General features: G+C 33.2%; 3 protein-coding genes and 1 long non-coding RNA gene across 5 annotated transcripts; 2 read left to right on the top strand and 2 right to left on the bottom strand.

The window, feature by feature from the left end:
* Window positions 1–665: 665 nt before the first annotated feature.
* LOC141678282 (uncharacterized) lies at window positions 666–3,251 on the bottom strand. The gene is made up of 2 exons (XR_012557678.1): window positions 1,888–3,251; window positions 666–1,092 (listed from the first exon to the last, which is right to left on the bottom strand). It is a non-coding gene; the product is annotated as an uncharacterized LOC141678282 (long non-coding RNA).
* Window positions 3,252–6,684: 3,433 nt separating this feature from the next.
* On the bottom strand, window positions 6,685–9,264 carry LOC141678776 (octanoyltransferase LIP2p, chloroplastic-like). The gene is made up of 4 exons (XM_074485159.1): window positions 8,914–9,264; window positions 8,330–8,579; window positions 7,891–8,041; window positions 6,685–7,096 (listed from the first exon to the last, which is right to left on the bottom strand). Exons 1-4 carry the CDS (start codon window positions 9,054–9,056, stop codon window positions 6,777–6,779), a joined length of 864 nt encoding a protein of 287 aa, XP_074341260.1. The 5' UTR covers window positions 9,057–9,264; the 3' UTR covers window positions 6,685–6,776.
* A 3,262-nt stretch (window positions 9,265–12,526) lies between these two features.
* Window positions 12,527–13,455, top strand: LOC141680873 (metalloendoproteinase 1-like). The gene is made up of 2 exons (XM_074486972.1): window positions 12,527–12,896; window positions 12,982–13,455. The coding sequence occupies exons 1-2, from the start codon at window positions 12,527–12,529 to the stop codon at window positions 13,422–13,424; spliced, it is 813 nt and encodes a 270-aa protein (XP_074343073.1). The 3' UTR covers window positions 13,425–13,455.
* A 9,208-nt stretch (window positions 13,456–22,663) lies between these two features.
* On the top strand, window positions 22,664–26,431 carry LOC141679135 (putative polyamine transporter At3g13620). 2 transcript variants are annotated; one of them, XM_074485626.1, is made up of 2 exons: window positions 22,664–24,205; window positions 26,308–26,431. In XM_074485626.1, exon 1 carries the CDS (start codon window positions 22,771–22,773, stop codon window positions 24,175–24,177), a length of 1,407 nt encoding a protein of 468 aa, XP_074341727.1. In that variant the 5' UTR covers window positions 22,664–22,770; the 3' UTR covers window positions 24,178–24,205; window positions 26,308–26,431. The 2 variants fall into 2 exon arrangements, with proteins under 2 accessions (XP_074341727.1, XP_074341728.1); XM_074485627.1 differs by having other exon boundaries at window positions 26,314–26,425.
* The last annotated feature ends 23 nt before the right edge of the window (window positions 26,432–26,454 follow it).

The following is a 26,454-nucleotide window of genomic DNA, read 5'->3' as shown; positions in this document are numbered from 1 at the left end:
AATATTTTCGATAACATATTATGTGAAATTTTTGTTCAAAGTTCGGTCAATTTGACCGTAAAAAGTCAAACAAGACAGATAAATTGGGACGGAGGGAGTATTTAATAGTCAAAGTTATTTTCTCTGTTTCATCATATATTCGATCTGTTACGCATAATCTTCCTGTCTTGTTTAGTTTGCATAAATTTTGAGATTATGCGTGTTTAACATATATAATCTTGTTTTCGTTAAATAAAAATAAACAACAAAAATTTAAATACTCACAAACTCGTTTCTATATAAACGTTAAAGTTATTTATGGTCAACTTTGCCTGCTAACCATTAGTCTGTTTGAATGGTCCAAGTAAAAGGCAAATTCTATAACCCAACACTGCTATCTTTTAGAGAAACAAAACCAAAGCTAGTAATGACTCTGTCCAGCTCTAAGTTACTTGGTGAAGCTCGAATTGGTGAACTCAATTTATTTACTATGTCTAAGGCTCAGTGTTGTTAATCGATGTTCAAGTCTACCTAATTGTTATCCAAATCCATAAAAATCGACAGAGTATTTTTATGATTTCACACATGTCCTGATGTCACGCCCATATATGTTATGTTCTCTCCGTAGGAAAATATTTATCTACATACAGGGTTCGTCCTGAAAACTGTACACGAAAGACAAGAAGAGTACCAAAAAACTAAATACTTTGAAATTATGTTTTAGGTATGAAATTGATACCAACATGACAGATAATATTTCTTACAGCAAAACTTGGTTCTACACAGTCATTGGTGATGTTTTCTTTTCTGAAAATTCCGCCATAAAAATGGGTTTAATGCAGAGTTCAACTTGGAAAACTTTAGAGAACTCCTCGATCAATGATTCATAAGTGGTACTAACCAGTTCATAGTCACTGTAATGTACTTCTCCACAATCTTCAGATGACAGAGGTTCATGTAGCAACTCCTTTATGCTGCCAACTTGACCGTCTTGTATCCCACATGGCACAATTCGTTTAAAGGGTGTAAGATCGGTTGTGACATTTACAGATACTCCATGGAAAGTTATCCATTTTGACGCACGTACGCCAATGGCTGCTACTTTTTGATCTCCTGCAGTAATCAAAATATTTTTCAGAATAAGTAGATCTATTTCATACAATATTGAGAACATGTACTGAACATTGTAACAGATCAAACAATATCAAAGATTAGTTACTCAATGTGCTACTAGAGTACTAGGTGACCAATCAAATTTCAATAGATGAAATATACTTCTGAGTTAACATTATGTAATTAATGAAGAAATAAAAGGTTCAATTTCAACAATTTCACCGAAGATTATACATTTGCCAGCATTAAGTTAATATGTACATAATTGTTGATCCAGACTCCTTATATACATCACATCCTTGTGACCAATTATGTTCCTAATTGATAACTTCCGTCTGGGGTTGGGTGGGAAATCAACCAGTTAAGAGTCATTTCAAGAATGTGTCACTAGGGAAACAGAAAATTAGATTCCTAATTGACAATCACAAATTGACATATTGCATAAAGCATCATAATTAGAAATGAAACTAGAGATATGTTAGGCGAATCCATTCTTAAGCTTTACTGATTTATATTGAACGTGATTTCAATTTTATAGAATGACGTAAAGTGCATTTTTATCTATTTTATATGGTTTAAGATACACTGGCAGGCATAATGCAACTGCTCGAATTCAGACAAGATCTATCCAAAACTAATAGAGAACACCACATTCATAGTTTTCTTAGGCCGATTAGACCTTTGTTCAACCAACGTGAAACTCATGCATAAACCAATCAAGATCTAGTACAAATAAAATATAGGTATCGCGAGGCATATTCTGACAAATATCAACTAGATGATTACACAACATACCAACCCAAACACCAGTAAAACCAGTGTGCCTAGAAGCCTTTATGGAAAAGGTTGAGGACAGCACCCGCATAACCACCTCTTCTAGAGCTCTAAGTTACCAATGAAGATCCATAGTGTGATAACGGAGATTTAGAATTGGGTACATAACTAGCTACAGAAAACAAACTAAGATCATAAAAATTGAGTAAATAATAAAGAACGGAAAATAAATTATCCAAGGAACTTTAACAGTTACACAATGTATTGTTAAGAATCACGTGAATGGCTAAATGCTAGTACTAGCAGAGACAAAAAAGAATATAAAATCCATAGTATCACAACAAGCACTCTTGTCAAACGCTTGCTTTTCAATCCAAAAATAAATAAAATTGAGAACACTTAGACAGCATTAAATAGAAATGGCAGTACTTTCAGTTCAACATAGTAAATTTAGAAGATACCTGCCTTCAGAACTACCTGTTCCCAATGTATAAACAGGGGGATGTTGTAGAATAATAACACTATCACAAAAATCTTCATTCTTATCTATCAATTTTTTTCTTTCTTCCACAATTGATTTTTGCCAAGACCATGCATCAACATATGGAACCAGTTCATTGTGTATATCAAATACATCACACCTGCAATAACCCAATTAGGATACAGAACACTCTCTCTCTATCTCTCTCCCCTCCCTGCCTCTCTCTCTGTGTCTCTCACTCATTCTCTCTCTCCCTCCCTCCCTCCCTCTCACTCTCCCACTCATTCTCTATCTCTCTATCTCTCTCTCTCTATCTCTCTCTCTCTATCTCTCTCTATGTGTGTATCTCTCACTCTCTCTCACTCCCACTCACTCTCTTTCTCTCTCTCTTTGTGTGTCTCTCTTCTGTCTCAAACACACACGTATACACGAGCATCTGAAATGACATATCTCTCTCATTCTCTCTCTGTCTCTCTCACTCATTCTCTCTCTGTCTCTCTCTCTCACAAACATACAGATACACACAAGCATATGAAACGACAAAGCTTTTGAGCAATAAACATAAATGTACCTTCTTTTCTGGTGATGAGTCATCAAGATTGCTTGTGGTGACTTAAAAATTAAAACTTGACTCGATGGGCTTGATCTTCTTGAAAAAATTGAAGTTATGTGTATTGGGGTTGACCCAAAATTGGGATTTGTCGCAGTATTATATTATCTTTACAATTACAAAGCTCCCGGAATAAATCTTTAAATTGAAAGAAAAGTCAGATTTTACATAATAAATCAAGGGAAGTCACCAAAGTTTGGGGTAAAATTTTGATAAAAGCGGTAAAGATTTGAACTTCACAGCAAAGAATTAGATTCTTGATGGTGGGCAAAAAATTTGGCAAACTCGGTTAAGGACGTGTTTGGCAGCACTTTATGAATTAGAACTTCCACTTTTTCTTTTTTTTTTTAAAGTTTTGCCTTTTTAGTTTTTACAAGCAAATCTTTACCAAGCTAAATTTAATATTTTAAACTTTTTGAAATAAAAATACAGGATAATTAATTAAAAAGTCCTGCATTATATGATGTTTATTGTTTAGATCTCTAATGAAAAATTCAATTTGTCGGTACCTAAACTTTCAAAAAATTTAATTCAAATCCTTCCATCAAAATTTAGTCAAACGTTGATGTGAAAAATGAAAAAATAAAAGAAAAAATATAATTAAAAATAAGAAAAATTAAAATTTCACGGATTGAAGTGAAATTTAAATATATTAATGTACGAGTGATTTCAAGAACACGGAAGGTGAAAATGTTCGATTTCGAATTCACTAACGTCGACAAATCTTTACTTTAATAAAAAAAAATCGTGTTCTTGAGATTGAAGTGCAGAACTTTATTTATCAGTGAACTCGAAATCAAAAAAATTTATCCATATTCTTGAAATCACTCGTAAATTAACATATTTAAATTTCACTTCAATCCACGAATTTTTAATTTTTCATGTTTTTAATTATCATTTTCTTTTATTTTTTCATTTTCCACGTCAGCGTTACCTAACGTCCAGTCATATTTTAAATGGACTTGAATCAGATTTTTTAAAAGTTTAGGTATCGAAAAATTGAGTTTTTTAGTTTAGGTAACTAAACAATAAGCAACATATAGTTTAAAAAAATTTTAATTAATTATTTCATAAAAATATACAATTAAAATTTTACTAATTCTTAAAATAAAATTAGTATACTCTTAAAATAGCGTATCGAAAATCAAAATCAAATCAAATAATAAATCAAAAAAATATTTATAAGGAATCAATATTAAACAATTGACAAATAAATATATCCTATCACAACATCATTAATAATAGTATTATGTATATTTACTTTTTTAGTCCTGATACAAGTAAACTTTTTAACCTCAAATTTATGGGGTAATTAAAAAAAGTAGAGGGGTAGGTTTGTAATTGTGTAAACAAGTGAACCCCTTAAACCATAAACTCAGAGATCGCAGCCTATAAATGCAATCTTATAGCATGCCAGAACTCAACGTCAATCTTATAAGTATTGTTTTTATCCCTTTTTATTTCTATATTACTTATAATTTTATATGTATTATTTTTACTAATTTTTGAATTTTTTATAAGCCATAATTTTTTATTTTTTTATAGGTTTGAATCCTATTTTTAATTATATTTTAAAATAAATAAGTTCATAATTTAGCTCAACTAAATAGTTTCCGAGAAATATAAACCACGATCAAGTAAATAGGCCATGTGTTTAAATTGAAATTTTTTAATTTAGAATTTTTTAATTTGTTGGTAGAATTCCATTTTAATAAAATGGTATGAATATTATAAAAAATTGTATTTTGGTTTCACCACTTGAAAATAATAAAATTGTTCAAATTGTAATATGATTACAATTCTATTTCCGTAGAACTCCAAATTATTTCTTGATAGGGTACTTGGTTTCATCTTAGTACGGTTACACCGAATTTTGGTTTCACCCCTATAGTTCTCTTTTATGTAGAGTTCAATGTTGTTTTTTAACAAAATATAGATTGGAATCATATTATAATTACGATATTTCTATTTTTCGTGAATTCTTTTTTTATTAAAATAATAAAAAGGAATCCTTTAAACAGTGTTATTATTAATTAATAAAGAAATTATCTTTTAAGGTATACTTTGGTTTCGCCTCTTTTCGGTTTTACGAACTTTTGGTTTCACCCATTTTTAAATCTTGCTATAACTCTAAATATACCATTTTTATTCTTTTTTATTCATATATATATGACTTATAATTCTATATGTAATACTTTACCCGTTTTTTGATTCTTATGTACTACATATTTATATTGTTTTTATATAAACAAAATCGTATATACATTGTAATTTCTAAATTCATACCTACAGAATGTTATTTTAGCACCAATTGCAAATTATACATACATAATGATTATTTTATCAGAAAAAATTATGCAATCACAAACTATATAAAAACACAAATTCAGCTAACAATAATAAATTTAATATGCAATTACTTAGTGCTGTTGATTTAATTTTTTGTTAAATTATTCATCAATCGTGTCGCAACTAAAGTTTTGATGTAAAATATTAGTTATGTCTTTTTGAACAATAGATACATAATAACGTTGAGTTTGTTGTTATAATAAAATTTGAATTAATGAAAGTTACATATAATTTAAAAATGAAAATTGCAATAATCGTACAATTTTATTTATTATATATTTTAATAAAAAAATAAAATAATTTTTTATAATCATTATTAAATATTGATATTTAGATCTCGGCCCGTGCTTGACACCTGTCATCTACTAATATTTCTAATACTTAAAAGCTTTTGACCTAGTTGATTACCTAATAAACCCGAAATTTTTTTGAGAGCTCTAGCGTTGCTCAAATGCAGGTAAATCAACATGGTGGACGTATAATTTGACATTTGCTTTTGCTCCCGGGACACAACAAGATGCTTTCTACCCAGTAGCAAACGCTTTGGAGACCTGGGCTTCAGTATCTCCATTCAAATTTTCAATAAACAACATTTTCAATAATGCAAATTTCAAAATTAATTTCGTCCCGCATGATGGGCCAGGTAAAGATCTAGCAAATTCTTATACGCCAAGGGATGGAAGGCTTCATTTTGACGAAGCTGAGAACTGGGTAAATGGTAAAGTTCCTGGTGGAATCGACATCGAAAGTGTTAAGTAACCAGTCGCACTAAAACCTTAGGATGTTAGAGGAATGCCTGGTTACTTAAGAGAAAGTGTGAGCTTGCATGAAATTGGACACCTTCTTGGACTCCAACATAGCAGCGACCCGAAAGCTGTTATGTATGCTTATTTTTGGCCCAATACCGTCAAAATCCATCTGCAGCCTGATGATATCCAAGGGCTTAAAGTTCTTTACAATTTTGATGAGCCGTTGAAAAAATCATAAATTTTCATTTCAAGAAAGTATGGTCAACTTTGCCTGCTAACCATTAGTCTGTTTGAATGGTCCAAGTAAAAGGCAAATTCTATAACCCAACACTGTTGTCTTTTAGAGAAACAAAACCAAAGCTAGTAATGACTCTGTCCAGCTCTAAGTTACTTGGTGAAGCTCGAATTGGTGAACTCAATTTATTTACTCTGTCCAAGGCTCAGTGTTATTAATCGATGTTCAAGTCTGCCTAAATTTTATCCAAATCTATAAAAATCGACAGAGTATTTTTATGATTTCACACATGTCCTGATGTCCGTATAGCCCATATATGTTTTGTTCTCTCCGTAGGAAAACATTTATCTACATACAGGGTTCGTCCTGAAAACTGTACACGAAAGACAAGAAGAGTACCAAAAAACTAAATACTTTGAAATTATGTTTTAGGTATGAAATTGATACCAACATGACAGATAATATTTCTTACAGCAAAACTTGGTTCTACACAGTCATTGGTGATGTTTTCTTTTCTGAAACCTCCGCCATAAAAATGGGTTTAATGCAGAGTTTAACTTGGAAAACTTTAGAGAACTCCTCGATCAATGATTCATAAGTGGTACTAACCAGTTCATAGTCAGTGTAATGTACTTCTCCACAATCTTCATGTAGCAACTCCTTTATGCTGCCAACTTGACCGTCTTGTATCCCACATGGCACAATTCGTTTAAAGGGTGTAAGATCGGTTGTGACATTTACAGATACTCCATGGAAAGTTATCCATTTTGACGCACGTACGCCAATGGCTGCTACTTTCTGATCTCCTGCAGTAATCAAAATATTTTTCAGAATAAGTATATCTATTTCATACAATATTGAGAACATGTACTGAACATTGTAACAGATCAAACAATATCAAAGATTTGATACTCAATGTGCTACTAGAGTACTAGATGACCAATCAAATTTCAATAGATGGAATATACTTCTGAGTTAACATTATGTAATTAATGAAGAAATAAAAGGTTCAACTTCAACAATTTCACTGAAGATTATAAATTTGCCAGCATTAAATTAAGATGTACATGATTGTTGATCCAGACTCCTTATATACATCACATCCTTGTGATCAATTATGTTCCAAATTGATAACTTCCGTCTGGGGTTGGGTGGGAAATCAACCAGTTAAGAGTCATTTCAAGAATGTGTCACTAGGGAAACAGAAAATTAGATTCCTAATTGACAATCACAAATTGACATATTGCATAAAGCATCATAATTAGAAATGAAACTAGAGGTATGTTAAGCGAATCCATTCTTAAGCTTTACTGATTTATATTGAACGTGATTTCAATTTTATAGAATGACGTAAAGTGCATTCTATCTATTTTCAATGGTTTAAGATACACTGGCAGGCATAATGCAACTGCTCGAATTCAGACAAGATTTATCCCAAACTAAAAGAGAACACCACATTCATAGTTTTCTTAGGCCGATTAGACCTTTGTTCAACCAACGTGAAACTCATGCATAAACCAATCAAGATCTAGTACAAATAAAATATAGGTATCTCGAGGCATATTCTGACAAATATCAACTAGATGATTACACAACATACCAACCCAAACACCAGTAAAACCAGTGTGCCTAGAAGCCTTTATGGAAAAGGTTGAGGACAACACTCGCATAACCACCTCTTCTAGAGCTCTAAGGTACCAATGAAGATCCATAGTGTGATAACGGAGATTTAGAATTGGGTACATAACTAGCTACAGAAAACAAACTAAGATCATAAAAATTGAGTAACTAATAAAGAACAGAAAATAAATTATCCAAGGAACTTTAACAGTTACACAATGTATTGTTAAGAATCACGTAAATGGCTAAATGCTAGTACTAGCAGAGACAAAAAAGAATATAAATCCATAGTATCACAACAACCACTCTTGTCAAACGCTTGCTTTTCAATCCAAAAATAAATAAAATTGAGAACACTTAGACAGCACTAAATAGAAATGGCAGTACTTTCAGTTCAACGTAGTAAATTTAGAAGATACCTGCCCAGGACCGTGATAAGTAACTTCACCACCGCGTTCAGTTCGATAAAAGTCTTTGATCTCATTTAAATGGCCTTCAGAACTACCTGTTCCCAATGTATAAACAGGGGGATGTTGTAGAATAATAACACTATCACAAAAATCTTCATTCTTATCTATCAATTTTTTTCTTTCTTCCACAATTGATTTTTGCCAAGACCATGCATCAGCATATGGAACCAGCTCATTGTGTATATCAAATACATCACACCTGCAGTAACCCAATTAGGATACAGAACACTCTCTATCTATCTCTCTCCCCTCCCTCCCTCTCTCTCTGTGTCTCTCACTCATTCCCTCCCTCCCTCCCCCTCTCTCACACTCCCACTCTTTCTCTCTCTCTCTCTCTCTGTTGTGTGTGTGTGTCTCTCACTCTTCTGTCTCAAACACACACATACACACAAGCATCTGAAATGACATATCTCTCTCATTCTCTTTATGTCTCTCTCACTAATTCTCTCTCTGTCTCTCTCTCTCTCACAAACATACAGATACACACAAGCATATGAAACGACAAAGCTTTTGAGCAATAAACATAAATGTACCTTCTTTTCTGGTGATGAGTCATCAAGATTGCTTGTGGTGACTTAAAAATTGAAACATGACTCGATGGGCTTGATCTTCTTGAAGAAATTGAAGTTATGTGTATTGGGGTTGACCCAAAATTGGGATTTGTCACACTGATCATAGTGTATTATATAATCTTTACAATTACAAAGCTCCCTGAATAAATCTTTAAATTGAAAGAAAAGTCAGATTTTACATAATAAATCAAGGGAAGTCACCAAAGTTTGGGGTAAAATTTTGGTAAAAGCGATAAAGATTTGAACCTCAGAGCAAAGAATTAGATTCTTGATGGTGGGCAAAGAATTGGCAAACTCGGTTAAGGGCGTGTTTGGCAGCACTTTATGAATTAGAACTTCCACTTTTTCTTTTTTTTTTTAAAGTTTTGCCTTTTTAGTTTTTACAGGCAAATCCTTACCAAGCTAAATTTAATATTTTAAACTTTTTGAAATAAAAATACAGGATAATTAATTAAAAAGTCCCTGCATTATATGATGTTTATTGTTTAGATCTCTAATGAAAAAATCCAGTTTGTCGGTACATAAATTTTCAAAAAATTTAATTCAAATCCTTCCATCAAAATTTGACTAACAGATGTTAGTCAAACGCTGACGTGAAAATGAAAAAATAAAAGAAAAATATAATCAAAAATACTAAAAATTAAAATTTCACGGATTGAAGTGAAATTTAAATATATTAATGTACGAGTGATTTCAAGAACACGGAAGGTGAAAACTAACGTCGACAAATCTTTACTTTAACAAAAAAAATTCGTGTTCTTGAGATTAAAGTGCAGAACTTCATATATTAGTGAACTCGAAATCAAAAAATTTTACCATCCGTATTCTTGAAATCACTCGTAAATTAACATATTTAAATTTCACTTCAATCCATGAATTTTTAATTTTTCATGTTTTTAATTTTTATTTTCTTTTATTTTTTCATTTTCCACGTCAGCGTTACCTAACGTCCGTTAGTCATATTTTAAATGAAGGACTTGAATCAGATTTTTTAAAAGTTTAGGTATCGAAAATTTGAGTTTTTTAGTTTAGGGAACTAAACAATAAGCAACATATAATTTAAAAACTTTGTAATTAATTATTTTATAAAAATAGACAATTAAAATTTTACTAATTCTTAAAATAAAATTAGTATACTCTTAAAATAGCGTGTCGGAAATCAAAATCAAATCAAATAATAAATAAAAAAATATTTATAAGGAATCAATATTAAACAATTGATGAATAAATATATCCTATCACAACATCATTAATAATAGTATTATGTATATTTACTTTTTTAGTCATGATACAAAGTAAACTTTTTAACCTCAAGATGGCTATAAATTTTTTAAGTGATACTCTGTTTTCACTTATTTTTTGGTTCTATCACCTTTTATTTTTTTTGTTTTTATGATTCATGGTGTAATTTTAGGTGTAATAGTTTTATCTTTTTTGATTACTATATGACATATAATTCTATATGTATTATTTTTACCCGTTTTTCTTTATTAATAAACGAAACATATTCACTTATTTTTTAGTTTCTCCAACTTTTGGTTTCACCTTTTATAACTCCAAGTGTATTATTTTTATCCCTTTTTATTCTTATATGACTTATAATTATATGTCTTATAATTGTATATGTATTATTTTTACTAATTTTTGAATTTTTTATAAGCCATAATTTTTTATTATTTTTATAGGTTTGAGTCCTATTTTTAATGATATTTTAAAATAAATAATTTCATAAATTGGCTCAAATAAATAGGTTCCGAGAAATATAAAACACGACCAAGTAAATAGGCCATGTGTTTAAATTGAAATTTTTTGGTTTAGAATTTTTTAATTGTTAGTAGAATTTCATTTTAATAAAATGGTATGAATATTATAAAAATTGTATTTTGGTTTCACCACTTGAAAATAATAAAATTGTTCAAACCGTAATATAATTACAATTCTATTTTCGTAGAACTCAAAATTATTTCTTGATAGGGTACTTGGTTTCATCTTAGTACGGTTACACCGAATTTTGGTTTCACCCCTATAGTTATTTTCATGTAGAGTTCTATGTTGTTTTTTAACAAAATATAGATTGGAATCATATTATAATTACAATATTTCTATTTTTCATGAAGTCTTTTTCATTTTTATTAAAATAATAAAAGGAATCATTTAAACAGTGTTATTATTAATTAATAAGGAAATTATCTTTTAAGCGATACTTTGGTTTCACCTCTTTTCGATTTTACGAACTTTTGATTTCACCCTTTTTTAAATCTTGCTATAACTCTAAATATACCATTTTTATTCTTTTTTATTCATATATGACTTATAATTTTATATGTAATATTTTACCCGTTTTTTTATTCTTATATACCACATATTTATATTGTTTTTATATAAACAAAATCGTATATACATTGTAATTTCTAGATTCATACCTACAGAATACTATTTTAGCACCAATTACAAATTTATACATACATAATGATTATTTTATCAGAAAAATTATGCAATCACAAACTATATAAAAACACAAATTCAGCTAACAATAAGAAATTTAATATGCAATTACTTAGTGCTGTTGATTTAATTTTTTGTTAAATTATCCATCAATCGTGTCGCGACTAAAGTTTTGATTTAAATATTAGTTATGTCTTTTTGAACAATAGATACATAATAACGTTGAGTTTGTTGTTATAATAAAATTTGAATTAATGAAAACTATATATAATTTAAAAATGAAAATTGCAATAATCATACAATTTTATTTATTATATATTTTAATAAAAAAATTAAAATAAATTTTTATAATCATTATTAAACCCGAATTTTTTTTGAGAGCTCTAGCGTTGCTCAAATGCAGGTAAACCAACATGGTGGACGTATAATTTGACACTTGCTTTTGCTCCCGGAACACGACAAGATGCTTTCTACCCAGTAGCAAACGCTTTGGAGACCTGGGCTTCAGTATCTCCATTCAAATTTTCAGTAAACAACATATTTAACAATGCAAATTTCAAAATTAGTTTCGTCCCGCATGATGGGCCAGGTAAAGATCTAGCAAATTCTTATACGCCAAGGGATGGAAGGCTTCATTTTGACGAAGCTGAGAACTGGGTAAATGGTAAAGTTCCTGGTGGAATCGACATCGAAAGTGTTAAGTAACCAGTCGCACTAAAACCTTAAGATGTTAGAGGAATGTCTGGTTACTTAATAGAAAGTGTGAGCTTGCATGAAATTGGACACCTTCTTGGACTCCAACATAGCAGCGACACGAAAGCTGTTATGTATGCTTATTTTTGGCCCAATACTGTCAAAATCCAGTTGCAGCCTGATGATATCCAAGGGCTTAAAGTTCTTTACAATTTTGATGAACTGTTGAAAAAATCATAAATTTTCATTTCAAGAAAGTATGGTCTCAGTGAATATTCGCAAATGGAGTTATACACTAAAAACAGAAACATATTGTGTTGTAATATGCTAATTAAAGCCCAATATGCAAATTAGAAGATTAATCTTAATTTCCCTTGATTCTGTTTGATTGTATATATAATGCATCTATGTACACAGTTTTATACATCAAAGTACAATGGCAGCCATAGTTTGGTTTTGTATCACCTTGTTTATCTTCATATTCAATGCAAGTGCAGAAACTGCATCAGCATCTGAGTTCTTGAACAATTTCAGAGGTTCTCGCAAAGGTGCCAACATAGAAGGCATTAGTGAGCTAAAAAAGCACCTTCATGATATCGGTTATATTAGTTCTGATTCCAGTAATGCAAATATTACCAGTGACGGTTTTGATGATTTGCTAGAATCCGCTCTGAAAAAGTACCAATCATATTATAATTTGAATGTCACCGGAGTTGTAGACGATGATACATTGTCACTCATGTCACAACCTCGGTGTGGCGTGCCAGATTTTCCTGATGTGAGCCCAGATTTTTCCTTGTATCCGGGTAAGTATTTATAATTTGAATAGAATGTGATTTTTTAAAAATTATTACGTCTAATTTTAACAACTGTAACGTTTCTCGATTGTAGGCTTCCCAAAATGGTGGACTTATAATTTGTCATATTCTTTTGCTCCGTATACACGAGGAGATGCTTTTGACCCCGTTGCGAGGGCTATGGAAAATTGGGCTTATGTATCTCCATTTAGATTCACGCTAATCGCCAAATACATGGCTGCAAACTTCAAAATTAGTTTTGTGCAGAAAGACGGACCTGGTAAAATCTTGGCCAGTGCGTATAAGCCACGAGATGGAAGGCTTCTTTTCGACGAGGCTGAGAAATGGGTTAACGGTAAAGTTTCGGGTGGATATGATATGCAAAGCGTGGCACTGCATGAAATTGGACACCTTCTGGGGCTTCGACATAGCAAAGACCCGAATGCTGTCATGTATGCTTATTTGGCACCCAATAATGTCAAGACCCAGTTGCAGGCTGATGATATTCTAGGCCTTAAAGCTCTTTATGACTTTTGATGCTATAATTGTAAATGTAGAACTTGGTCATTATAGTTCATGAACGTATATTTGAACGTATATTAAAACATCTCATCTCATTTGTCATGTCATTTTGTAAGTTTTTTCGCGACAAATTGCTCTTACTAGTGAAATTCGATGGCTCGATAGATATAATAATATTCTAACTGTCAAGGCAAATGAGACAGTCTCTTATGCAAATGAGACAGTCTCTTTACAAATGAGACAGGGTATGGGACAATCTCTTTTAACTGCAGAAAGTAAATTACTGAAATATAAATGCAGTAATAAAGAAATTAAACAATGCAGAACACCAAGAATTTTCACTTGGTTCGGCCCCTACACCTATTCTATGGCCTACATCCAAGTCCCCATGCCAACTAGCATAGAGAATGTATTATATCCACTTAAAACAAAGTACTTAGAAACTTGGCCCACTTGAAAGAACCATTTCCCTAGCACACAGCTACCTAGCACAAAGCTACTTGGCCTTCCTGTTGTAATCAACCTCCCACAACCCGGGACAAGTGATATAATACACGATTCAAATACAATAATATAATGTGAAAGTTTACAACTCAAACTAGGTTTCTTGTTTTTCTGGATATATATATCTCGGGTATGGAACAAGAAAGTGATTTCAGATGATGAAGAAAAGACGTGAAAGTGTTAGTTACAAACCTGATAGAAGAGTTGTATTTATAAGCAAAGTTCTAACAGATTTATTTTCAAACACAAGATAAGGTTGGAAGATAAGTTTGTTTGAAAATATTTGAATGAAACTTTGAAACTAATCTGTTAGTACGTTTGAAAAAGATAAATCAAGTAAAGATAAGGCTTGAGAGATTTAAACTTGATTTATAAGATAGGGTTTGTTTGAGATAAGGTTTATCCAGATAAACAAGATTTACAAAAAACCCTAACAAACCTAAACCTGAGAAATAGTCTCCTGGAAAATCTGAATCAACTGCATTCTGCAATATCTGAACTCTATTATTCTGTTGCGTTGAATTCTGGAAATCATCATAAATCTTTGTATTCCAACATTCTCCCCCTTTTATGATGATAACAAAGAAAACAAAAAATGCTCCCCCTATCAAAAACACTTAAAGCATGTAAAAGAGAGTTAGAACCAACAGAATACATTGTAGTTTATAATATATGCAATTATTATGAGAATGAGACAACTAAAGAATGAATGAGACACTAGATCAATATGCATAAAAGAGACAGTCTCAATCATTAAATACTTAAAACATAACAACCCATCCCTAAACCAGGATGTCCAGTTGTTATCTAATCAGAATCCAGAATAACGATTAAACACATAAAGCACATCCAGAATCAAAGTTCAAAAACCAACACAACCAACAATCAAAGTCTTAAAAACCCAAAAGAACCATCGTCTTAAAACACATAAAATCATAAAAAATTTCTCCCCCTTCATCATAAAAGGGGTCTCTAATCATAATCGTCATCAACATTAACTGGAGCTTTGCCCTTGCCTGAACCAGAAGCCTTATTCTGGGATGAAGGAAACACCGGAGTTGAGCCGTACTCTGAAAATAGCTTGTCAAAAGCTTCCTGAGCTGGTGCCTTCCCGTCCCTTTGACGAAGCCAGTCAAAAATCTTTGCCTTGTATTCTTCTCTGGTCATGCCAAAAACTGAAGGTGGAGGAATGGCAGGGAGTGGCAGAGGAGCAGTGATTTCTTCTAGAGTACAATCTCCAATCCAGTCTCGTTTCTTGTGCCAATACATCTTGCTCTTGTCCTGCATAGCGGACAGCTGCTGTGACACAAATTTAGTCTCTGACCCAAGCTTAAAAAATAACTTAACAAACTCCTTTTCCCATGCCTTAGTAGAGGAAACCATCCCTTCCTGTAGAGTCCCAAACTCAAAGTCTATTGTTTTGGCCAACTTGACATCAGAAGCATGCAAAACAGACAGCTTTACATTGATTGAATCCAAAGAAGAACAAACAAACTTACAAAATAACTCAAACGAAGCATGCATCATACTAACCTGTGAGGTTAGCGAACCCAAAGTCTCAACAGAAGCAAAGTGTTGATTAAGATTTGCCAAAGCGGCATAATTTTCATTTAATTTAACCAACAAAGAATTAAGTAGAGTATTTGTGGGCTGATTAAAGGGATCTGAAGCATAGTTTGGGGATTTTGGAAGTCCACCAACATGCCTATGAGTTTCATCAAAAAACAATTTATTTGACTCCGAAACATACAAATTATTTGCTGTTAAAACAGACAAATCAAACATCGTACTAATTTTCTCAGATTGAACAGAAGAAATAGAGACACAAAAATACCGAAACACCTTAGACAAAAGTGCAGGATTAGGCAAGTGCATCGACTCGTGAGTCGAGCAATGGTGCATATTTTTGATAATCATGGAGGACACATCACAAGGAACCTTTTTGACAAACATAGAAACTAAAATCGAATCTTGAAAAGTGATTCGATCTTGACCACTTTTGAGGCAACAAATTCGTATGAAGCAATCTAAAAATCAAAAGAGAAAGTGGAGTTAAATCTGATACCGATGGTTTGACGGAAACATCAACAAAATTTTCGCCAACAATAGCTTTGAGCTGTTCCTCATAAAGAAGCCCCGGAACATCAGCAAACGCCTGATGTGTTGTGAATGGACACACCCCTTGGTCTGACAAACCTCCAATTCCGGCGAGAGCATCATCCTTGAAAACGACAGGAGTCCCTCGAACATTGGAAAACACAATACCTTCTAAAAGCAAACTTCTTTGGCATTGCTCTGAGGATTTTCCTATTAATCTCAGATTGAGGAATGATCCTTTCCAGAAGTGAGATAGAGTTCATCAATGTTAGGAATCTCCTTTGAGCATCTCGTACGCTTTCATCTCTTTCCAACCTGAAACCTTTATAGTCACTCATGAGCATACTTAATTTTACTTCACGTACCTTAGACGTGCCTTCGTGGTTGACTTTGATCGTATCCCAGATCTGTTTGGCAGTAGTACATGCTGATACTTTTCTTAGTTCTATAGCTACCATGCCATTGAGAAGTGAGTTCATAACTTTAGCATTGGAGTTCATTGCTTTAGCATTGGAGTTCATTGCATTCACTTCTTCAGGAGAAATATCCTTGAGAGATTTTGGCTTCCCTTCTTTCATGGGAATTGTAAAACCATTTTCTACAGCATCCCATTCAAATACATCACGCTGGAGAAAGATTTTCATCCGAAACTTCCAGTCATTATAGTTTTCAGCACCATGAAGCATTGGTGGATAATTGTTTGAATATCTATCTGGTTGAGCCATGGATCGCTAGCAAAATAAACACTAAAAAGAGAATTAAATGCACCTGCTCTGATACCAAATGAAATTCGATGGCTCGATAGATATAATAATATTCTAACTGTCAAGGCAAATGGGACAGTCTCTTATGCAAATGGGACAGTCCCTTTACAAATGAGACAGGGTATGGGACAGTCTCTTTTAACTGCAGAAAGTAAATTACTGAAATATAAATGCAGTAATAAAGAAATTAAACAATGTAGAACACCAAGAGTTTTCACTTGGTTCGGCCCCTACACCTAGTCTATGGCCTACATCCAAGTCCCCATGCCAACTAGCATAGAGAATGTATTATATCCACTTAAAACAAAGTACTTACAAACTTTCCTTGATTACAAACTTGGCCCACTTGAAAGAACCCTTTCCCTAGCACACAACTACCTAGCACAAAGCTACTTGGCCTTCCTGTTGTAATCAACCTCCCACAACCCGGGACAAGTGATATAATACACGATTCAAATACAATAATATAATGTGAAAGTTTACAACTCAAAATAGGTTTCTTGTTTTTCTGGATATATATATCTCGGGTATGGAACAAGAAAGTGATTTCAGATGATGAAGAAAAGACGTGAAAGTGTTAGTTACAAATCTGATAGAAGAGTTGTATTTATAAGCAAAGTTCTAACAGATTTATTTTCAAACACAAGATAAGGTTAGAAGATAAGTTTGTTTGAAAATATTTGAATGAAACTTTGAAACTAATCTGTTAGTACGTTTGAAAAAGATAAATCAAGTAAAGATAAGGCTTGAGAGATTTAAACTTGATTTATAAGATAGGGTTTGTTTGAGATAAGGTTTATCCAGATAAACAAGATTTACAAAAAACCCTAACAAACCTAAACCTGAGAAATAGTCTCCTGGAAAATCTGAATCAACTGCATTCTGCAATATCTGAACTCTATTATTCTGTTGCGTTGAATTCTGGAAATCATCATAAATCTTTGTATTCCAACATTCTCCCCCTTTTATGATGATAACAAAGAGAACAAAAAATGCTCCCCCTATCAAAAACACTTAAAGCCTGTAAAAGAGAGTTAGAACCAACAGAATACATTGTAGTTTATAATATATGCAATTATTATGAGAATGAGACAACTAAAGAATGAATGAGACACTAGATCAATATGCATAAAAGAGACAGTCTCAATCATTAAATACTTAAAACATAACAACCCATCCCTAAACCAGGATGTCCAGTTGTTATCTAATCAGAATCCAGAATAACGATTAAACACATAAAGCACATCCAGAATCAAAGTTCAAAAACCAACACAACCAACAATCAAAGTCTTAAAAACCCAAAAGAACCATCGTCTTAAAACACATAAAATCATAAAAAATTTCTCCCCCTTCATCATAAAAGGGGTCTCTAATCAGAATCGTCATCAACATTAACTGGAGCTTTGCCCTTGCCTGAACCAGAAGCCTTATTCTGGGATGAAGGAAATACCGGAGTTGAGCCGTACTCTGAAAATAGCTTGTCAAAAGCTTCCTGAGCTGGTGCCTTCCCGTCCCTTTAACGAAGCCAGTCAAAAATCTTTGCCTTGTATTCTTCTCTGGTCATGCCAAAAACTGAAGGTGGAGGAATGGCAGGGAGTGGCAGAGGAGCAGTGATTTCTTCTAGAGTACAATCTCCAATCCAGTCTCGTTTCTTGTGCCAATACATCTTGCTCTTGTCCTGCATAGCGGACAGCTGCCGTGACACAAATTTAGTCTCTGACCCAAGCTTAAAAAATAACTTAACAAACTCCTTTTCCCATGCCTTAGCAGAGGAAACCATCCCTTCCTGTAGAGTCCCAAACTCAAAGTCTATTGTTTTGGCCAACTTGACATCAGAAGCATGCAAAACAGACAGCTTTGCATTGATTGAATCCAAAGAAGAACAAACAAACTTACAAAATAACTCAAACGAAGCATGCATCATACTAACCTGTGAGGTTAGCGAACCCAAAGTCTCAACAGAAGCAAAGTGTTGATTAAGATTTGCCAAAGCGGCATAATTTTCATTTAATTTAACCAACAAAGAATTAAGTAGAGTATTTGTGGGCTGATCAAAGGGATCTGAAGCATAGTTTGGGGATTTTGGAAGTCCACCAACATGCCTATGAGTTTCATCAAAAAACAATTTATTTGACTCCGAAACATACAAATTATTTGCTGTTAAAACAGACAAATCAAACATCGTACTAATTTTCTCAGATTGAACAGAAGAAATAGAGACACAAAAATACCAAAACACCTTAGACAAAAGTGCAGGATTAGGCAAGTGCATCGACTCGTGAGTCGAGCAATGGTGCATATTTTTGATAATCAGGGAGGACACATCACAAGGAACCTTTTTGACAAACATAGAAACTAAAATCGAATCTTGAAAAGTGATTCGATCTCGACCACTTTTGAGGCAACAAATTCGTATGAAGCAGTCTAAAAATCAAAAGAGAAAGTGGAGTTAAATCTGATACCGATGGTTTGACGGAAACATCAACAAAATTTTCGCCAACAATAGCTTTGAGCTGTTCCTCATAAAGAAGCCCCGGAACATCAGCAAACGCCTGATGTGTTGTGAATGGACACACCCTTTGGTCTGACAAACCTCCAATTCTGGCGAGAGCATCAGCCTTGAAAACGACATGAGTCCCTCGAACATTGGAAAACACAATACCTTCTGAAAGCAAACTTCTTTGGCATTGCTCTGAGGATTTTCCTATTAATCTCAGATTGAGGAATGATCCTTTCCAGAAGTGAGATAGAGTTCATCAATGTTAGGAATCTCCTTTGAGCATCTCGTACGCTTTCATCTCTTTCCAACCTGAAACCTTCATAGTCACTCATGAGCATACTTAATTTTACTTCACGTACCTTAGACGTGCCTTCGTGGTTGACTTTGATCGTATCCCAGATCTGCTTGGCAGTAGTACATGCTGATACTTTTCTTAGTTCTGTAGCTACCATGCCATTGAAAAGTGAGTTCATAACTTTAGCATTGGAGTTCATTGTTTTAGCATTGGAGTTCATTGCATTCACTTCTTCAGGAGAAATATCCTTGAGAGATTTTGGCTTCCCTTCTTTCATGGGAATTGTAAAACCATTTTCTACAGCATCCCATTCAAATACATCACGCTGGAGAAAGATTTTCATCCGAAACTTCCAGTCATTATAGTTTTCAGCACCATGAAGCAGTGGTGGATAATTGTTTGAATATCTATCTGGTTGAGCCATGGATCGCTAGCAAAATAAACACTAAAAAGAGAATTAAATGCACCTGCTCTGATACCAAATGAAATTCGATGGCTCGATAGATATAATAATATTCTAACTGTCAAGGCAAATGGGACAGTCTCTTATGCAAATGGGACAGTCCCTTTACAAATGAGACAGGGTATGGGACAGTCTCTTTTAACTGCAGAAAGTAAATTACTGAAATATAAATGCAGTAATAAAGAAATTAAACAATGTAGAACACCAAGAGTTTTCACTTGGTTCGGCCTCTACACCTAGTCTATGGCCTACATCCAAGTCCCATGCCAACTAGCATAGAGAATGTATTATATCCACTTAAAACAAAGTACTTACAAACTTTCCTTGATTACAAACTTGGCCCACTTGAAAGAACTCTTTCCCTAGCATACAGCTACCTAGCACAAAGTTACTTGGCCTTCCTGTTGTAATCAACCTCCCACAACCCGGGACAAGTGATATAATACACGATTCAAATACAATAATATAATGTGAAAGTTTACAACTCAAAATAGGTTTCTTGTTTTTCTGGATATATATATCTCGGGTATGGAACAAGAAAGTGATTTCAGATGATGAAGAAAAGACGTGAAAGTGTTAGTTACAAATCTGATAGAAGATTTGTATTTATAAGCAAAGTTCTAACAGATTTATTTTCAAACACAAGATAAGGTTGGAAGATAAGTTTGTTTGAAAATATTTGAATGAAACTTTGAAACTAATCTGTTAGTACGTTTGAAAAAGATAAATCAAGTAAAGATAAGCCTTGAGAGATTTAAACTTGATTTATAAGATAGGGTTTGTTTGAGATAAGGTTTATCCAGATAAACAAGATTTACAAAAAACTCTAACAAACCTAAACCTGAGAAATAGTCTCCTGGAAAATCTGAATCAACTGCATTCTGCAATATCTGAACTCTATTATTCTGTTGCGTTGAATTCTGAAAATCATCATAAATCTTTGTATTCCAACAACTAGGAATACTTTTTAGGATTGACTAGAATTGGCTCTTAAAAAGTACCAATCGTATTATAATCTTAAGGTAATCGGAGTTATAAACAGTAATACAGTGAAACTTGTCTCAATCATCGCATAAATGGCATCCAAGTGTGTATGCTTAAAAATATCTTTGCAAAGTCTCTCCTCATCCTCATGTTCAATGTACTCTTGTAAAGATTCTGTTGAATAATGAGATATGACTCGTTTATAGTATTTGTCTTGTACCTGGGATGGAGTTGTTAGAATATAAGATTCTGAAAATATACATGGTATTAGAAATTCTAAAGTAACTGATTTTTTAATATGATATTAGAGTTCGGACTGTCAGATAATTCAAAGTGAACTTCAAAAGTCGATGAATTTTCGTGTTTCAAATAAGATTTTTCATAAACCAAAACTAAATTTTTGTGTGTATTTCTCGATGTTGAGTCTAGAGTTTCGGGATCTAGCTATGGATGTACAGACTATTGAGCCTAAATAAATCAGAATATTTATTATGGGGCTCTATTGTTATTTTCTGCTAAAATTCGTACTACTAAAATTCGTACTACACACATGGGATGTGTGAAAACCTTAAAGGGCGGATACTCGGAATTATGCAAATAAAATTGAAATTTAAACCTAAACTCGATAACGTAATAAGAGCATCTCTAATGGGTAAAAACTCTCATCTAAAAATGTGTTAAAAATATCATAAAAAAATATTTAGAAATTGTGTAAAAATTAATCCACTCTATTGATATGTACAAATCTGTAGTTAAATTACATATAATCTACTTAACATATCGAAATTATGCATTTTATTTATAATAACTTAAAAAAATAAAAATATACTATCTTTTTTTTGAAACTAAAAAATATACTATTTTTAAAATATAGTTAACCATTATAACCAACTCCAATTTGACAAATTTCACATGATCACTATTTTATACTCCCTCCTTCCCTTCCAATTGTTTACATTTCTGAGGAAGTATCCGACACGCATTTTAAGATGCATAAAAAGTATAATTATGTAACTTATTTTTATAATTTTCTTTTTCTGAATAAATGTTGAATGTTTTAATTTTTATTCAGAGAAACAAAATTGTAAAAAAAATTACAGAACTATACTTTATATGCACTTTAAAATGCGTGTCAGACACTCTCTAAAAAATGTAAACAATTGAAAGGGACGGAGGGAGTACCATTTTAGCAATCACTTTGCCAACACCATTGAAGATTCTCTAGCAAACTTACCTTTTTTATAGTTAAATTCAAGCTCTTTTTTGAGAAATCAAGGTCTCTGTCGCTACATTAACCCCTCGTTAGATAATTACAAAGTTACTTCTGAATATGATATACTGAAGTCAATGAAAGTTTCAACTAGCTTGTATAGAATTATATTCTACAAAGTGTCTTTTTCTTCATTTTGTCACGCAAGTAAATTCCGTCAGTCCTATTAGTTAAGTTATGAGCCCGTCTTTATGATTACGTCTTCTGAGTCAGAGCCTGTTAGCCGGTGCGCACCTGCACCCGAAGGGTAGCGATTGCGGGTTGTGATAAAAAAAAAAAAACTTAAAGTTACAATCGAGAGCAAAAAAAAAAGGAAATCATATTTTTGACTTATGACGCAAACAGACAAATTAAGTAAAAAATCATTTTCAGCCCGTTTAGCTACAACAGACGGGTTCTAGTATAACTCTATTGGTACATTATTATTCTTCAACCCAAGTAAACCAATCTTGTTACTTTTAGCTCTACTTTTAACTCCCAATCTATGGCTACAGCTGATGCTACAACATTAGCTATAGAAACAGAGAAACCACAAAGCACAGCCATAGTAAAATCACCTGGAAAACCCAAGAAACTAACACTGATTCCGCTTATTTTCCTCATCTATTTCGAAGTTGCAGGAGGTCCATACGGTGAAGAACCTGCTGTCCAAGCCGCGGGACCGTTACTAGCAATCCTTGGTTTCCTCATTTTCCCATTCATTTGGTCCATCCCTGAGGCTCTGATCACTGCAGAACTCTCCACTGCATTTCCTGGAAATGGCGGTTTCGTAATCTGGGCTCATCAGGCTTTTGGACCTTTCTTTGGATCCATGTTGGGATCACTGAAGTTCCTTAGCGGAGTTATTAATATTGCTGCTTTTCCTGTTCTCTGCATTGATTATTTAGAGAAACTATTCCCAGTTTTCTCTGATGGTAAGCCAAGAAACATCGCGATATCGGTATCTACTTTACTACTCAGTTTCTTGAATTTTACTGGCCTTGCTATTGTGGGATATGTAGCTGTTGCACTAGGTGTGATCTCGTTGGTACCTTTTATTATCATGTCTATTATAGCGATTCCGAGTATTCATCCTAAGAGATGGATTAGTATGGGACAGAAAGGAGTGAAAAGAGATTGGAATTTATATTTCAACACTCTTTTTTGGAATTTGAATTTCTGGGATAGTGTTAGTACAATGGCTGGTGAAGTTGAGAAGCCTAAGAAAACATTCCCGGTTGCTTTACTTTCCGCGGTGATTCTGACATGTTTAGGTTACATAATTCCATTAATGGCTGTTACTGGAGCTGTGAATCTTGATCAAACAGAATGGGAAAGTGGTTACATGGCCAATGCAGCTAGAACAATCTCCGGGCAATGGTTAAAATACTGGATTGAAATCGGAGCTGTATTGTCTGGTATTGGATTATTCGAGGCACAGTTAAGTAGCTGTGCTTATCAGCTTCTAGGCATGGCGGAACTAGGATTTTTGCCTAAATTTTTCGGGTTAAGATCGAGACATTTCAATACTCCTTGGGTGGGAATACTGTTATCTACTGTCATAACATTAGGTGTTTCTTACATGGACTTCACTGATATAATTGGTGCAGCTAATTTTCTGTATAGTCTGGGAATGTTGTTAGAGTTTTCGGCTTTTATCTGGCTAAGGAGGAAGTTCCCGGCTATGGAGCGGCCGTATCGGGTTCCACTGAGGCTGCCGGCTCTGGTGATCATGTGTTTGGTGCCGTCTGGATTTCTGGTGGTGATCATGGTGATTGCTACCAAAATTGTCTATTTGATCAGTGGGTTGATGACTATAGGTGCAATTGGTTGGTATTTCTTGATCAAGTATTGCAAGTCAAAGAAATGGCTTGAGTTCAACAATGACAACCACAGAATTGATGTATTGTGAAATGCAACTTGCTAAAAGACTAGGACAAGTATGTTTGAAATATTTTGTTATCTTTTTCCAGTCATTTTATTAGTTCAACTTGCTAAAAGACTAGGACAAGTACTATTAGTCATGTGCCTAGAGGTTATAAACTTGGAAACATTTCAGGCTTAGACTGCGCAAAACAGTATTAAAATATAAAGGGGTTAAATATCAAATGGTCATTTGAACGTCATATATCAGTTTAATAATCAAAGTTAACGGGGTATCATTTGAATCACCAAAGTTATAATAAATATCATACATATACCTCAAAATATATGTTCGAGAATTAAAATTTATTTTATGGAGTTCTATATATTTTTCTTGAATCCCATTACAACCAAATGAAAATGTATGAATTTTAGTATTTTCTATAATATAATAAGATTTTTTAAAATTTATCTATTATTTATTTTTAATTTTGTAGTCATTTACTTTATTTAAATAAAAATAATTAGTAGATAAATTTTAAAAATCTCAAAAAATCATCTAAAATACTATGAATTCATAACTTTTTATTTGGTTGTAATAAGATTTAAAAAAAATGTTTAGAACTCCATAAAATAAATTTTAATTCTCGAGCACATATTTTGAGGTATCTGTTTGATATTTATTATTACTTTAGTGATCCAAATAATACCCCGTTAAGTTTGATGATTAAACTGATATATGATCTTGAATTGATTGATCACTTTGATATTTAACCCAAATATAAAGCCACGACATGAAGATGCTAAAGAACGCATTTTTTATATAAAGACTAAGAGTAATGCTACGTCCACAGAATTGGTCACAGAATGATGATGTCGATGGAAAAAGTATTCACCAAATCTAACCCAACCCTATAATTTATATGTCGGATTGGGTCGGGTAGGGTTAGGTTAATCGGGTTTTATGTTCCCCTCAGCATTCAGCTGACCCACTATGCTCCAAGCGACAATATAAATAACTAGTCCTTGCAAGCAATCAAGAACTGGGAGCTATTTGATTATAATAAATAAAACAATGAATCAGCAAATTAGCTAAATGAACTGAATGAAGTAGTGCATTTGTTTTCATTAGCTTATAACTTGTTTTTCTTATTTGTCCTACAAAATAACAAACTTCTTGCTAATCTTGTATGCTTTTTAAGTTCTAACACTGATATACTGTCAAGACCCGGCTACAGGCTGATGATATCTCGCCCTTAGAGCTCTTTATCATGCATATAGAATTGAAATCTAAACCTAACCTGGTTACCAGAATCACAGACTTACTTGTATATATCATATACTATACTAAAGGCAATGAAAGTATCAACTAGATTGCACTGAGTTATTTTCTACAAAGTGTCTTAATTATATCACCTAAGTATATTTTATGGGTATTATGGTTTATTTGCTGTGGCTATAGGGGCTGCTCGCCTTTATAGGGCTTCGCTATCGCTTCTATGTAGTGGTCGAAAAGGTAGTATTCCTGCCATACTAGACGGTTTAGGTAAATCTAGAAAACGACATAAAACATCTCCAATGGTATGATGCATATTGCTTATGTTAAGTAGTGATTATCTAAAGTTTGCTCTTACCTGTAACCTAATGTACTCCAACTGTATTATATAAACTGATTGGCTATGTATTAAAAATGCATATATTTGATGTGTTCACTTTTAGGGTTCTTGTAAAAAATTTAGATGTCGGCTATAAAGTAGGAGGGGACAAACAAGGCTCTAGAAACCAACAACTGCTAATGAACTACTCCGAAAGGAAATGTAGAAGAACACACAGACATTAAAACAAAAACCTTAACAAAGGCTGCATAACGACTAAAACAGACTCGATAAAGACTAAAAATTGACTTAAAACGTTCTTCCTATAACTCTTCATCCTCACTGCCTAGAACATCTTTATAGACCACATCAAACATTTAACACTATTGGTATTAATATGCTTCAAAGATTCCTAAGTAAACCAAATCTTGTTATTGTTAACTCCCAAGCTATGGCTACAGCTGATGCTATAACATCACCTACAGAAACAGAGACACCACAAAGCACAACAGCCTTAGTAAGATCAGCTAGGAAAACCAAGAAAGTAACACTGATCCCGCTTATGTTCCTTATTTTTTTCGAAGTTGCAGGAGGTCCATATGGTGCAGAACCTGCTGTTCAAGCCGCGGGACCTTTACTAGCAATCCTTGGTTTCCTCATTTTCCCATTCATTTGGTCAATCCCTGAAGCTCTGGTCACTGCTGAACTCTCCACTGCATTTCCTGGAAATG

Source organism: Apium graveolens, chromosome 8, assembly GCF_009905375.1.
Source record: "Apium graveolens cultivar Ventura chromosome 8, ASM990537v1, whole genome shotgun sequence".
NCBI classification, from domain to species: domain Eukaryota; kingdom Viridiplantae; phylum Streptophyta; class Magnoliopsida; order Apiales; family Apiaceae; genus Apium; species Apium graveolens.
This window is presented reverse-complemented; position numbering and strand designations above follow the sequence as displayed.

Excerpts from the sequence above, each read along its gene's own strand:
- LOC141678776 (XM_074485159.1), bottom strand. The coding sequence starts at position 9,056 with ATGATCAGTGTGACAAATCCCAATTTTGGGTCAACCCCAATACACATA. Across the intron at positions 8,580-8,913 it reads ACTCATCACCAGAAAAGAAG|GTGTGATGTATTTGATATAC; the intron begins GTACATTTATGT and ends GGGTTACTGCAG. Across the intron at positions 7,097-7,890 it reads TTTTACTGGTGTTTGGGTTG|GAGATCAGAAAGTAGCAGCC; the intron begins GTATGTTGTGTA and ends TGATTACTGCAG.
- LOC141680873 (XM_074486972.1), top strand. The coding sequence starts at position 12,527 with ATGGCAGCCATAGTTTGGTTTTGTATCACCTTGTTTATCTTCATATTC. Across the intron at positions 12,897-12,981 it reads AGATTTTTCCTTGTATCCGG|GCTTCCCAAAATGGTGGACT; the intron begins GTAAGTATTTAT and ends TCTCGATTGTAG.
- LOC141679135 (XM_074485626.1), top strand. The coding sequence starts at position 22,771 with ATGGCTACAGCTGATGCTACAACATTAGCTATAGAAACAGAGAAACCA.